At 40.5% G+C, this 15,811-nt stretch overlaps 1 protein-coding gene across 1 annotated transcript in view; it reads right to left on the bottom strand.

Annotated features, from left to right (window-relative positions):
- MRPS35 (mitochondrial ribosomal protein S35) overlaps positions 1-15,811 on the bottom strand; it is a 49,292-nt gene that overhangs the window by 33,085 nt on the left and 396 nt on the right. Inside the window, exons 2-4 of the mRNA XM_066368872.1 lie at positions 12,782-12,828; positions 11,143-11,310; positions 7,245-7,305 (exon numbers count right to left, since the gene is read on the bottom strand). Of these exons, the coding sequence (XP_066224969.1) occupies positions 7,245-7,305; positions 11,143-11,310; positions 12,782-12,828 (276 nt within the window). The remainder of the gene's footprint in view (positions 1-7,244; positions 7,306-11,142; positions 11,311-12,781; positions 12,829-15,811) is intronic.

Below are 15,811 nucleotides of genomic sequence, written 5' to 3'. Positions count from 1 at the left end.
AGTATCCCATTAATGACCCCATTGACCATTCAGCTATTCGGCATCCTCTCAGTTCAAATCATACTGATTTGCATCTATTGGGAACACTGTGAAATATTTTTTTATGTATGTGCTTTCTATAATTCAACGCTAAGCCCCTAACCTACTTCAGCAAGGATTATGATTTATGGTTTTATTTATTATTCATAGCACTTTGTAGAATGTCTAACAATACACTGAAAACAACTTAAAATTGTTTTTTCTTTTGCAAGAGAGAGAGAGGAGGAGACAGAGACAGCAAGGGAGATGAGAAGCATCAACTCATAGTTGCTTCACTTTAGTTGTTCATTGACTGCTTCTATATTGTTCAGATGTGTCTCGATGTGAGGGTCTCCAGCTGAGCCAGTGACTCCTTGCTTAAGCCAGCAACCTTAGGCTTCAAGTCAGTAACCACTGGACTCAAGCCAGAGACCATGGGATCATACCCATGATCCCACGCTAAAGCTGTTAGATAAGGCTGTGCTCAAGTGGATGAGTCCGTGGTCAAGCCAGTGACCTCGGGGTTTTGAACCTGGGTCCTCAACATCCCAGGTCAACGCTCTTCCCACTGCGCCACCACCGGTCAGGCTAAAAGTATACTAAAAATAAAGAAGAAACCAGCAATGATTCATAATACATGGTTATACAATATATTAGAAATTAAGATCCTCCCTCCAGCTTTTATTGAGACATAACATTATGGAAGTTTAAAGTATACAATATGTTAATTTGATACAGTTATATACTGCAATATGATTATCACTATAGCTTAGGAAGCACCTGTAGCACATCATAAAATTACCATTTCTTTTTCATGGTAAGGACATTTAAGATTTAAGATCTACTCAGCAAATTTCAGGTATATAATACAGTATTATTAACTATAATCACCATCCTGTATGTGAAATTCTCAAAACTTATTCATCTTATAACTGGAAGAGTGTACTCTTTGCATAACATCTTCCTTTCCCACTACCTCTCAGAAACCCTGGAAAACACCATTCTAGTCTGTTTCTGAGTTTTGGCTTTTTAGATTTCACTTAAAAGTGGTATTATGCAGTATTTATCTTTCTCTGTCTTTTTTCACACAGCATAACGCCCTCAAGGTCCATCCACGTTGTCACAAATGAAAGGATGCCCTTCTTTCTCACAGTTGAATAATATTCCATTATATAATATATATCACTTCTTCTTTAACCATTCATCTACATATTAACAGACACGTTATTTACATTACTTGGCTATTGTGAATAATGCTACAATGAACATGGGAGTGCAGATATTTCTTCAAGACAGTGATTTCACTTCCTTAGATAAATATCCAGAAGTGTGATTGCTGAACCATATGCTAATTATAATTTTATTTCCTTGAGTACCTTCCATACTGTTTTGCATAGACACTGAACCAAGATACATTTCCACCATCAACGCAAAAAGGTTTCTTTTCCTCCACATTTTCACCAACACTTAGGTGTCTTTTTGCTGACCGCCATTCTAACAGGTGTGCAGTGATAACTCACTGTAATTTGATTTGCATTTCCCTGATGATTAGCAATGTTAAACACCTTTCCATATAACTCTCAAACATTTGTGTGTCCTCTGAAAAATGTCTACTCAGTTCCTCTGCCCATTTTCAAATTGGTTTGGTTTTTTGTTACGAGTCTTTTGCTACGAGTTGTACAAGTTCCTTTTACACTCTGGGCATTATATAACTCCTTATCTGATATGTGATTTGAAAATATTTCCTCCAGTTTTGTAGGCTGCCTTTCCATTTGGTTGACAGTATCCGTCGCCCTATAGAAGCTTAATTTGATGTAGTCCCACATGCTTATTTTTGCTTTTGTGCCACTACTTTTGATGTCAAATGCCCAAAAATCATTGCCAAAAATAGTATCAAGGGACTTACTCCCCATTTTCCTCTAGGAGTTTATAGTATCAGGTGTCATTACATTCAAGTCTTTAATCCAATGTGAGTTGGTTTTTCTGTTAGGTATAAGGGTCCAGTTTTATTCCTTTGCATGTAGCTATCCAGTTTTCCTAACATCATTTATTAAAGAGACCATCCTTTCCCCATTGTTATTCTTGGCCTCTTTGTCATAATTTAACCATAAATCAGTGGGTTTATTTCTAGGCACTCTATACTGTTCTAATGATCTGTTTTTATGCCAATAACATACTGTTTAAATTACTAAAGCTTTGTAATATAATTTGAAATCAGAAAGTATGATGCTTCAACCTTTGTTCTTCTTAAGATTGCTTTGGCTATTCAGGGTCTTTCTGTAGTTCTACACAAATTTTAATACTGTTTTTTCTATTTCTTTAAAAAAGGCCATTAGAATTTTTATAGGGATAACAATGAATCTATAGATGGCTTTGGGTAGTATGGATATTTTAACAATATTTTTCTTCTAATCTACAAGCACAGAATATCTACAAGCACAAATATTTATTTGTATCTTCTTTAATTTCTTTCAATGTCTTATAGCTTTTGGTGTATAGATCTTTCACTTCCTTGATTAAACTTATTTCTAAATATTTTATTATTTTTGATGCAATTGTAAATAAGATTGTTTTCTTATCGTTCTGACAATTCATTGTTTGTATACAGAAACACAACTGATTTTTGCATATTGATTTTGTATCCTGCAACTTTACAGAATTTATTAGTTCTAACAGTTTTTTTGTGAGGTCTTCAGGATTTTCCATATACAATATCACGTCATATACGATTAAAGACAATTTTACTTTATTTATTTATTTATTTTTTTCATTTTTCTGAAGCTGGAAACAGGGAGAGACAGTCAGACAGACTCCCGCATGCGCCCGACCGGGATCCACCCGGCACGCCCACCAGGGGAGACGCTCTGCCCACCAGGGGGCGATGCTCTGCCCATCCTGGGCGTCGCCATGTTGCAACCAGAGCCACTCTAGCGCCTGAGGCAGAGGCCACAGAGCCAACCCCAGCGCCCGGGCCATCTTTGCTCCAATGGAGCCTTGGCTGCGGGAGGGGAAGAGAGAGACAGAGAGGAAAGTGCGGCGGAGGGGTGGAGAAGCAAATGGGCACTTCTCCTGTGTGCCCTGGCCGGGAATCGAACCCGGGTCCTCTGCACGCTAGGCCGACGCTCTACCGCTGAGCCAACCGGCCAGGGCCTTTTTCTTCTTTTTTGAGAGGCAGGGAGAGACAGAGAGAAACATCGAGCTGCTCCTGTATGTGCCCTGACCCGGGATCGAACCTGCAACCTTGTTGTTTCAGGACAATGCTCTTAACCAACTGAGTTAACTGGCCAAGGCCCAGTTTTATTTCTTTAACAATTCAGTTATCTTTTATTTCTTTCTCTTGTCTACATGCTCTGGTTAGGACTATGTTGAATAAAAGTGACTTGTCCTTGTCTTATCCTGATCTCAGAGGAAAAGCTTTTCAGATTTTTATCATTGAACCTAACAGTGGTGTTCAACTGCCGCGACTGAAATTTTATGCCAGTCTGAAAAAGAGTTAACTACCCTGATGCTGTATGAAGATTTACAGGCCACAGCCAGTTGGCTCAGTCGTAGAGCTTCAGCCTGGCACATGGATGTCCCGGGTTCGATTCCCAGTCAGGGAACACAGAGAAGTGAAGATCTGCTTCTCCACCCCTTCCCCTCCCCTTTGTCTCCCCTGTCCCCATAACCATGGCCCGACTGATTGGTTTTTTTTGTTTTTTGTATTTTTCTGAAGCTGGAAACGGGGATAGACAGTCAGACAGAGTCCCGCCTGCGCCCGACCGGGATCCACCCAGCACGCCCACCAGGGGGCGTCGCTCTGTCGCTACCAGAGCCACTCTAGCGCCCGGGGCAGAGGCCAAGGAGCCATCCCCAGTGCCCGGGCCATCTTTGCTCCAATGGAGCCTTGCTGCGGGAGGGGAAGAGACAGACAGAGAGGAAGGAGAGGGGGAGGGGTGGAGAAGCAGATGGGCGCTTCTCCTGTGTGCCCTGGCCGGGAATCGACTGATTGGTTTTTGATTGGTTTGAGTGCATAGCCCTGGGCATGGAGGATAGCTCCATGGAGCCTCCACTTCAGGTGCTAAAAATAGCTCAGTTGCAAGCATGGCCCAAGATGGACAGAGAATTGGCCCCAAATGGGGGTTGCAGGGTGGATCCCGGTCCGGGCACATGAAGAAGTCTATTTCCCTTCCTCTCACTTGGAAAAGAAGAAAAAGAAGATTGACAAAGTCTATAATCTTCATACAACACCAGGGTCGTTCACTCTTTTGCAGACAGGCACAAAATTTATGATGGATCAGTGGTTGAAAAACACTCAAATATAATATTAGCTGTGGGTGCCCTGGCCAGATAGCTCAGTTGGTTAGAGCACGGTCCCAAAGCACAGCAGTTGCCAGGCCAGTCCCCAGTTAGGGCACATACAGGAACAGATCAATGTCCCTGTCTCTCTCTCTCTCTCTCTTCCTCTCTAAAATCAATAAAATAAATATTGCCTGACCAGGCAGTGGTACAGTGAATAAAGCACCAATATGGGACACTGAGGACCCAGGTTCAAAACCCTGAGGTTGCCGGCTTGAGTGTGAGCTCAATGACTTGAATGCAGGCTCCCCAGCTTAAACGTGGGGTCACCAGCTTAAGCATGGGATCATAGACATGACCTCATGGTCACTGACATGAGCCCAAAAGTCACTGCCTTGAGCAAGGGGTCACTGGCTCAGCTGGAGTTCCTTGGTCAAGGCACATATGAGAAAGCAATCAATGAACAACTAAGGTGCCACAACTATGAGTTGATGCTTTTCATCTCCATTCCTGTTTGTCTCTGTCTTCTCCCCCTCTCTGTCTTTCCCTTTCCTTCGCTAAAAGAAAATAAAATAAACATTAGAAAATATATATACTGCTCTCAAAAATTAAGGGATATTTTATTGCTTCATATTCATTTTAAAATATCCCCTAATTTTTGTGAGAAGTATATTAGCTGTGGTCTTGTCATATAGGATCTCTATTATGTTGAGGTGTATTTCCTCTATTTAGTTTTTGAATTTTCCCATCAAAGGATGTTAAATTTAGTCAAATGCCTTTTCTGCATCTAGTGAAAAAAAATTTTTTGTGACAGAAACAGAAAGAGACAGAGAAAGGAACAGACAGACAGGAAGGGAAATGAGAAGTATCAGTTCTTCATTGTAGCACCTTAGTTGTTCACTGATTGCTTTCTCATATGTGCCTTGACCAGAGGGCTACAGCAGAGTGAGTGACCTCTTGCTTGAGCCAGTGACCTTGGGCTCAAGCTGGTGAGCCTTACTCAAACCAGATGAGCCAGTGCTCAAGCTGGCGACCTCGGGGTTTCAAATCTGGGTCCTCTATGTCCCAGTCTGACACTCTATCCACTGCTTCATCACCTGGTCAGGGTAGTGAAATTTTTAGATACTTTTTATCCTTTATTTCATTAATGTGGTATATCACAATTATTTGCAGATGTTACACCATCCTCCCATCCCTGGAATAAATCCCACTTAATCATGATATATGATCCTTTTTAGTACACGTTGAATTCAATGTGCTAATACTTTGTTGAGGACTTTTACATCTACGTTCATTAGACACACTGGCTTATAAATTTCTTTCCTTGGAGTGTCCTTGTCTGGCTTTGAGTAATGTTGGCCTTATAAAATGGATGTGAAAGTGTTTTCATCTCTTCTATTTTTCAGAAGAGTTTGAGTAGAATTGGAATTAGTTCTTAAATGTTGAGTAGAATTCACCAGTGAAACCATCTGATTCTGGATTTTTCTTCATTGAGAGGATTTTGATTTCTGATTCCATCTTCTTAAAAGTAATCAGTCTGTTCAGATTTTCTATTTTATTCTGATTCACTCATGGTAGGTTGTAGGATTCTAGGAATTTATACCTTTCCTCTAAGTTTTCCAATTTGTTGGTGTATAATTATTCAAAGTGGTCTTTTATGATCCTTTAACTGAGTTATCAGTTAAAATGTGTCCACTTTCATTTATAATTTTGAGTCCGCTTTTGTTCTTGGTGAGTCTAGCTAAAGGTTTCCATATTTTATCTTTTGATCTTTGTTAATCACTTCCTTTTATTAACTTTGGGCTTTGTTTTTCTTTTTCTAGTTCCTTAAGGTATAAAGTTAGATTATTTTAGATCTTTCTTGTTTCTTAATGTAGGAATTTAATACTATAAAGTTCCCTCTTAGGATAGCTTTTTATAAATCTCATGTCTTGGTATGGAGTATTTTCATTTTCATTTGTCTGAAGATATTTTTTATTTCTCTTTTGATTTCTTCTTTGACCCACTGTTCAGGGCATGTTATTCAATCTCCATGTATTTGTGAATTTTCCAGTTTTCTTCTTGTAAATGATTTCTAGGTTCATACCACTATGGTCAGAGAGAAGTTGTGTGATATGATTTCTTCTTGGTGAGTCTTCTTACATTATTAAGACTGGTTTTGTGGCCTAATATAATCTGTCCTAGAGAGTTTCTCATGTGTGTTTGAGAATGTGTATTCTGCCGCTCTTGAATGGAGTATGCCACAAAAATCAAGTCCGTCTGGCCTAATGTATAATTTAATTCCTAAGTATCCTTATTTTTTCTGTCTAGATGATCTATCCATTATTGAATGTAGGGTTGTGAAGTCCCCTACTATTACTGTATTGCTATTTCTCCCTTCAGTTCTATTAATATTGTTTAATACAATTAGCTGCTTCTATATCAGGTATGTCAATATTTACAAACGTTATATCCTCTTGATAAATCAACCCCTTTATCATTAGAAATTAGTCTTGGCCCTGGCCGGTTGGCTCAGCGGTAGAGCGTCGGCCTAGCGTGCGGAGGACCCGGGTTCGATTCCCGGCCAGGGCACACAGGAGAAGCGCCCATTTGCTTCTCCACCCCTCCGCCGCGCTTTCCTCTCTGTCTCTCTCTTCCCCTCCCGCAGCCAAGGCTCCATTGGAGCAAAGATGGCCCGGGCGCTGGGGATGGCTCTGTGGCCTCTGCCTCAGGCGCTAGAGTGGCTCTGGTCGCAACATGGCGACGCCCAGGATGGGCAGAGCGTCGCCCCTGGTGGGCGTGCCGGGTGGATCCTGGTCGGGCGCATGCGGGAGTCTGTCTGACTGTCTCTCCCTGTTTCCAGCTTCAGAAAAATGAAAGAGAAAAAAAAAGAAAAAAAAAAAAAAAAAAAAAGAAATTAGTCTTAATTTTATGTTCAAAGTCAATTACATAACAAAACAAGCACATACCTTTAAGAGCTTCACAATGCTTTTTAATTGCTACAGGAGTCAAATGCAAAAAGTTGGGGATCTAAAGTAGAAAAATTTAAAGGGTAAATTAGCCAACTGTCTTAAAAACATAAAAAACACACTGTACTCATACAACTCAATCATAGGCCAGTAAGAATTATAATAAATAAAATGTAGTTTTTTATATTAATTCTGTTACAGGTGTTATGAATTCAAGAAATTAATTACTTGAAATATAGATTTAGTACCTAGTATCTTAAAATGACAACACTGGGAAAAATAAACGTAATCTTTATAGTACTCTTCCTGTCATGAGCTACAAGGGTGTATATCTCATCTCCCTTACAGAACTGAAAGTACTTAAGGATGCAGATCATTGTTTAATCATCCTAATTCCCCTAGAAAGCTTGCACATCTTAACTAAACAATTTAATAAAGTTGTGAATATATATAATGCTATATTAAGAGGCTACCTCATGAGTCACAGGGTCAACAGGAAGTTTAGAAGAGGTCAGAGATTTAATTTCCTCAAATAAATAATTACATTTCCTAGGTATTTCTAGGTTAATGTTAATCAACTTAAGAGAAAATTTAAGTAAATAGACTCATTTGGAAAGAAAAATATGAACAAGCACAAAATTACTCCAAACATTATGCTTAGAATCTTAAGTGTTGATCAGAAAACATTTAATCAAGAGAAATTGGCAATGAAAATTGAGATCATGAATAAGGTGGCTTTATTTATTTATTTATTTATTTGTATTTTTCCAAAGTGAGAAAGGGGGGCAGGCAGACAGACTCCTGCATGCACCCGACAGGGATCCACTCAGCATGCCCACCAGGGGGCAATGCTCCGCTGCAACCAGAGCCATCCTAGCACCTGAGGCAGAGGCCATGGAGCCATCCTCAGCACCCAGGCTAACTTTTGCTCCCATGGAGCCTTGGCTGTGGGAGGGGAGGAGAGAGACAGAGAAAAAGGAGAGGGGGAGGGGTGGAGAAGCAGATGGGCACTTCTCCTGTGTGCCCTGGCCGGGAATCAAATCCAGGACTTCCACATACTGGGCCAACGCTCTACCACTGAGCCAATGGGCCAGGACCTAGTTTTATTATTAAAACATAAAATATAATCTTAAAATCACAAAAGGAAAAAATAATAGCTAATGCCTGCATAACATCTGTATAGGCACTGTTCTATGCACTGTGTATATATCAACTCAGTTAATAAACTTATCTGATGGCACTCACTAGGAATAAACCACTTCATTGGACTGAGCACATAGGTGATTCTTAAAACAGATGGCCTGCATTAAATGTCTGGATTTCTAACCTGACCTGCAGTGGCATAGTGGCTAAAGCATCCACCTGGAATGCTGAAGTTGCCAGTTTGAAACCCCGGGCTTGCCTGGTCAAGGCACATACGAGAAGCAACTATGGGTTGATGTTTCCTGCTCTTCCCCTCGTCCCCGTCTTTCTCTCTCTAAAATCAATAAAAAAAATTTTTAAAAAGTTTGAATTTCTGGGCCTGACCAGGTGGTGACGCAGTGGATAGAGCATCGGACTGGGATGCGGAGGACCCAGGTTCGAGACCCCGAGGTCGCCAGCTTGAGCGCGGGCTCATCTGGTTTGAGCAAAAGCTCACCAGCTTGGACCCAAGGTCACTGGCTCGAGCAAGGGGTTACTCGGTCTGCTGAAGGCCTGTGGTCAAGGCACATATGAGAAAGCAATCAATGAACAACTAAGGTGTCGCAATGAAAAACTAATGATTGATGCTTCTCATCTCTCTTCGTTCCTGTCTGCCTGTGCCTATCTATCCCTCTCTCTGACTTGCTCTCTGTCACTGTAAAAAAAAAAAAAAAAAAAAAAAATTTGAATTTCTGGGTGAGGGGAGACAGAGATATATTAAATGGGACACTTGAATCTAGGTAAACACAATAAATTAAAATTAAAAAAAAATAAAGTTTGGATTTCTAAGTTTATTAAGATACCATTCACAGCCATTGGCAATTTTACAGACATATTGCTACTCTCTCACCTAGTGATATTTTCAAAAGACCTTTCCTTTAAACTAAGTTCATTTCACCTCTTTCACTTAAAGAAAAAGTTAATTTCCTCAGTGTTTGTTTTCTTATATCTCTTGAAACATTCCTATTTCTAAATTTCATTTAACCCTTCCTCCAGCAGCAGATAACCCTTCTCCATAATACCATCTCATTTTTTTTTTTTTGCCATGACCTTTTATCAAATTTTCCTTTATATTTCAAGAAGACTCTGATTCAGTGGAAACGTTTGTTGATGATAACTGCATTATACGTAAAAGGAAGCCATTTAAAGTATGCATTCTCAGGCTAAGTAAATTTACATTATCTTTAAAAACCTACAGTTCATAAATCACTATCGGTGCTATCAACTGAAATTTTTAGTATGACCTATTTTGCTTCAAGCAATAAAACTTAAGGACAGTAACAATAATATTAAATAATATTCTACCTTTCTGGACAGAAAATTTAAAAATCTATCTTTTAGAAGTAGAACCTTCACTCATTCCCACAGTTCTCAATATCAAACTAGATTTTATTTTTCTTAGTTCCACTTGAAAGAGATAATATAGAAAAGATACAATAAGAAAAAAAAGTCAAAACAGAAACCATAGGACCAATTAATTAGTTTCTTAAATGCCTAGGATTCTTTGAGTCTTCTTTACCATGGATTATCAAAATATAACATCCATTATTACCTGGGGGAAAGTTCAAATTAAAACACAGTAAGCGCCCTGGCCGGTTAGCTCAGCGGTAGAGCGTCGGCCTGGCGTGCGGGGGACCCGGGTTCGATTCCCGGCCAGGGCACATAGGAGAAGCGCCCATTTGCTTCTCCACCCCCCCTCCTTCCTCTCTGTGTCTCTCTTCCCCTCCCGCAGCCAAGGCTCCATTGGAGCAAAGATGGCCCGGGCGCTGGGGATAGCTCCTTGGCCTCTGCTCCAGGCACTAGAGTGGCTCTGGTCGTGGCAGAGCGACCCCCCGGAGGGGTAGAGCATCACCCCCTGGTGGGCAGAGCATCACCCGATGGGCGTGCCAGGTGGATCCCGGTCGGGCGCATGCGGGAATCTGTCTGACTGTCTCTCCCCATTTCCAGCTTCAAAAAAATACAAAAAAAACACACACACAAAAAAACCCCCACAATAAGCTGCTATACACTGAATCTTAACATATAAGGGGGGTGGGGATAAAGAGCCTGGGAGGAAGAGCATCATTTTAGACGTAAGGCTTAGGCCCTGGCCAGTTGGCTCAGTGGTAGAGTGTCACCACAGATTGTGAATGTCCTGGAATTGATTCCCAGTCAAGGCACACAGGAGAAGTGATGGTCTGCTTATCCATCCCTCCCCCTCTCACCTCTCTCTTTTTCTCTCTCTCTCTCTCCTCCTCTTGCAGCCATGGCTTGATTGGAGTGAGGTGGCCCTGGGCACTGAGGATGGCTCCATGGCCTCCACCTTAGGTGCTAAGAAGAACTCGGTTGCTGAGCACAGATTGTGAATGTCCTGGATTTGATTCCCAGTCAAGGCATACAGGAGTAGTGATGATCTGCTTATCCATCCCTCCCCCTCTCACCTCTCTCTTCTTCTCTCTCTCTTTCCTTCTCTTGCAGCCATGGCTTGATTGGAATGAGTTGGCCCCAGGCACTGAGGATGGCTCCATGGCCTCCATCTCAGGTGCTATAAGAACTCGGTTGCTGAGTAACAAAGCAACACCCCTTATGGGCAGAACATCTCCCTGTAGAGGGCTTGCCAGGTGGATATTAGTCGGGATGCATGTGCTAGTCTGCCTGCCTCCCCTCCTCTCACTTAATTAAAAAAAAAAAAGGAAAAGATGTAAGGCTTAGCCAATCAACTAGGAACTTATCTTACCTTTAAAAGTTCTAGATTTCCCTCCTTTGCCATCGGCACCCCCCTTTTTACTGGATAACCCATTCGGACAGGAAGAGGTACTACAGAGGGTTTAAATGGTGCTGCAACAGGGTAAACACTAGGCCAGTCCTGGTCAACAGCCATTTTCTCTGTCCTAGGAGGTAGTGCCTAAGAAACATAAAACAGTTTAATATTTTAAATATGAACATAATTTTTAATTTTAAAGCAAAAGAAAACATGCAACTAAGAGAAACACTAGAATTGCAACCTACACAAAATCTAACCTCCCACAAAGCTGCTACTATTCAAACAAAAAAAATCAAATCTACCTAATTATTTCTGCAGTTTTCTCAAACCCGATGGGGCAAGGATCCCCCTTTAATAACACATTTTCTTCACTAAAAATGTCTACCTTATTTACTTAAATTTTTTAGCCAACTTTTTACATTTTGTTTATGAAAGGATGAGTAACAACTTTTCAAAAATAATTTGCCCTGGCCGGATAGATTGGTTGGTTAGAGCCATTATCAGATACTCAGAGGTTGCCAATTCAATCCCCGGTCAGGGCACATATAGGAACACATTGATCTTTCTCTTTCTCTCTCTCTCTCTCTCTCTCTCTCTCTCTTTTTCCCTTCTAAAATCAATAAATAAAGTTTACCTGAAAATAAAAAAAATAAGAAATATGAAAGTAAAGAATATAAAATTGGAAATAAATAAGGATTAAACTAATTGAATAAATACATAATAAGAAACTATATTTATCTCCTAGGCCCAGGGAATAGCTACATGATAGTTAAATCAATCACAATAACACTCTCTAAAAAAAAAACCCACAAACACATACACACACGAAATATATATTTTTTAACATATTAATAGAAGGGGATGGCCAGCACACAAAAGCATGTTTAAAGAGACAAAATTCAGCAACACCCATCTAAGCAATATGAAAGCTATTCTAGTATGTCCTGGAAGCAGATAATATTTCTACGAAAATAACTACTCTAGACAATTATAATTTGAGGCCATTTAATTGAGGCCAGCATATATGTCTTTGTTCTGACTCCATGTCAAGTGACCTTATAATATGGACGCCTGCATAGAGATGCCCACAGGGTGAGAAAAAACTACACAGTTGTATTAATATATACATACCAGGCTTCATGACTGTTAAAAGCATCTTCAGAAATAATTCTAGCCTGACCTGTGGTGCTGGAGTGGATAAAGCATTGACCTAGAACGCTGAGGTCACCGGTTCAAAACCCTGGCCTTGCCTGCTCAAGGCACATACAAGAAGCAACTACAAGTTGATGTTTTACACCCCCCCTTCTCTGTCTCTCTCTTCTCTCTAAAAATCAATAAATAAAATCTTTAAAAAAAATAGTAATTCTATATTCTGGTTTATGTACCTGTTTCCTGGAAATATGTAAGTCCACCTCTCAAAGATGATCCATTCTCGGGGTAATGACAAATACCAATCCAAGATTAGAGTCAAGACTGTGGCAGTCACCAAGTAAATACCTCCCTTAGGATCCCTTCCTCGGCTGTACCCTCCCACCTCATCCTGAAATCTGCCTCACTTTAGAACTTCAGGAACAACTAAGACAGTACATAGTAGAGTATGCTAATTGTTTACCTTTCTTCTCAGTGGCCTTTCAGATTTGGTTTTTCTTTCTGTTGCACCTAAAAGACAACACAATAACTATAGACAATTTCCTAACATACAGTTGTTCAACACTGATCATGATTCCATAATTTGAACACAATTTAAGGTACTCAGTAACAACAAGAAAAGAAACCATTATCTATTTTGTTGTAGTCTCAGGGACTAAAATCATCTTAATGAAAATGAAAAGTCAGAAGTAGTTAAGAAAACTCCAGTTATTAAAATATAAAATGATCATCCAAAGAAATATTTTCAATAAATTTTAAGGTTCTTAGTTAAATAAACTAAAATATCTAGTAAGAAATAACTCTTTTAAAGATAAATGGTTTGACATGTTCTCATTTTAAGTATACTTGCTCGTATTTGGAAACAGTCTGTTCTCTTACAAAAAAAAAGAAAATGCTTAGTTTTTCCTTCTCTGTTGTATATTAAAACTGCCAATGCTACAATGACAACAATAACAAAAATCACAGCCATTCCTAACAAATCATATAACTGTAGAAGAGGGTGGGTTACTTATATACAGTGTATATATATTTTAAAGTATTATACCTCTTGGTTTTGCTATACTTAAATATAGCTATATTCATTGAGCATTTTCACATGCTTGACACTGCTAAATATTTTTCATGATCTCTTTTAATATTAGTCTTTACAAGAACTGTAAGTACCATCATTATCCTTATTTAGAGCTCACTTACAGCCAAGAAAACTAAAGACTAAGAGTTATCATAGCATACAAGACTGTTCAGACCAGGGGTCAGGAACCTATGGCTCGCAAGCCAGATGTGGCTCTTTTGATGCCTGCACCTGGCTCACAGACAAATCTTTAATGAAAAAAATAATAAATTAAAAATATAAAACATTCTCGTGTATTACAATCCATTCATTTCCTATCACTCATGTTCATGGTTGCAGGTGGCTGGAGCCAATCACAGCTGTCCTCCGGGACAACACCAAACTTTTATTGGATAATGCATAACGTACATGGGTCGTTGTATGGCTCTCACGGAATTACATTTTAAAATATGTGGCATTCATGGCTGGCTCTCTCAGCCAAAAAGGTTCCCGACCCCTGGTTCAGACTCTGACCTTCACAAGGCCCCACAGCAACACTGAACTTCCAGTACCAGGACTGTCTTTCTGAACTTTATGTTCTCTTTGCCTGGAATATACTTCCATCTGCTTGACTTCTGTCCCCTTCTCCCTCCTCAGCTCATTTCTTTATCTGACAATTTCTTACTCATCCTTCAATAGTATTTCATTTATTCTTTCAAAAGTTGTGGAGTGATACTGTGTCCCAGAACAAGAGGAACACAGTCCTTATTCCCAGTGACTGGTGAGTCTGTCAAATAAGACAACTATTTAAAAAATAATTTTAATAAGCAATGATAAATATTAATGGAAACATATAGCAAGAGACCAAACCTAATCAAGTAGTTGGGGAAAACCTCCTTGAAGAAGTTGACTTGAAGCTAAAATGTTAAGGATAAGCAGGACTTAGCCCTGGGAACTGGCAAGTAAGAAAAGTGTTCTAGAAGAGAAGATAGAAAATCAAAGTAAACAAATTCAATATGGCTGAACCTTCAGAGTAGAACAGAGAAGCTTTCTGCTCCTTGATCACACCCACAAGCTTATTCTCACTTCTGGGCCTTGGCACTTGCAATTCCCTATGCTAAAAATGCTCTGCCCCTCTATCCCCAAGCTCACCATAGTTTCTGGGTTCTGTTTAAATGTCATTTCCAGGGCTCTGGCCAGTGGCTTAGTGGGTAGAGTGTGGGCCCCATATGGACCCCCTGGGTTTTATCAAGAAGCGACCATCTACTTCTCTCCCCCTCCCTCTCCCTCTTCTCCTGCCACAGCCAGAGGCTGGATTGGTTCCTGCATCTGCCCCCCAGCTGAGGATAGCTGGGCTGGTTAGAGAGCAGTCAGCCTCAGCAGCTAAAATAGCTTGGTGATTCCAGTATGGCCCCAGACCGAGGTTGCAGGGTGGATCCTGGTTGGGGTGCATGCAGGAGTCTGTCTCACTACCTCTCTTCCTCTCACTCAAAAAAAACAAAACAAAACAAATGTAACTTCCCCAAGGAGGTCTTCCCAGATAGACTACCTATCTTATACTACCCTACAGCCACAACTCCTCCAACCCATCATTCTCAACATCCTGTTTATTTTTCTAACTAATCACTATCTTACATTGCACCGACGTTGTTTACCTCTGTCTAGTCTGACTTACCCCAAAGTATGTACACTTCAGGAAGTGAGGGCCCTTTGCTCTATTATTGTATCTAGCACACTGCCTAGCACACAGCTGGATTTAAGTATTTGTAGAATGAATGAATGAATGAATGAATGAGAAATTTAAGACTATGAAGAGCCACTATAATTTACCACTTATCTTAAAAGCAAGGAGAAACCACTTGTAGATTTTAAACAAGGGCGTGGCAAGATAGCATTTGCTTTTTGAACACTTCACTCTGGCATTTGGGAGAATTAACGTTTAAGGAAGCAAAAAGGAAATAGGGATCGGTAAGGGAATTGTTGGGGAAGTGAAAGATGGTGGCCTAGATTGGGCTGTTAGCAGTATTAAGTTTAGAGACCTTAAAGAAGGCAACACGGGCAGCCCCTACTGAATAACTGCACATGCCTCCTCCTCGAGAGAATTTTTCTGGACTCTTCCGGGCTCCTTCCCAAAGCTCCCGTGTTACCCTATTCCCGCTTCTTCTACAGCACCTCACACTGCCTAGTCTGCGGTAACAAATGGCTTTTACACTAGACTCCTCCAGGGCAATAACGGTACCAGGCATGCCTATCATCTCTGACTGAAGGTCATCTCCATGTCTGTTTGAATGAAGGTCGTCCCATTGAGTGACATGGCTAGGCCTGCAATTCAGAGCTGCAGTCTGCAGTTTCCCTCACCGTTCGGGACAATCCGTGGTGCAACGCTGCCCGAGAAACACCACCAAGCACCAGTAACCAGAGGGAGACCTTGTGTCCGTGGGA

Source organism: Saccopteryx leptura, chromosome 2 (genome assembly GCF_036850995.1).
Source record: "Saccopteryx leptura isolate mSacLep1 chromosome 2, mSacLep1_pri_phased_curated, whole genome shotgun sequence".
Classification (NCBI taxonomy): domain Eukaryota; kingdom Metazoa; phylum Chordata; class Mammalia; order Chiroptera; family Emballonuridae; genus Saccopteryx; species Saccopteryx leptura.
This window is presented reverse-complemented; position numbering and strand designations above follow the sequence as displayed.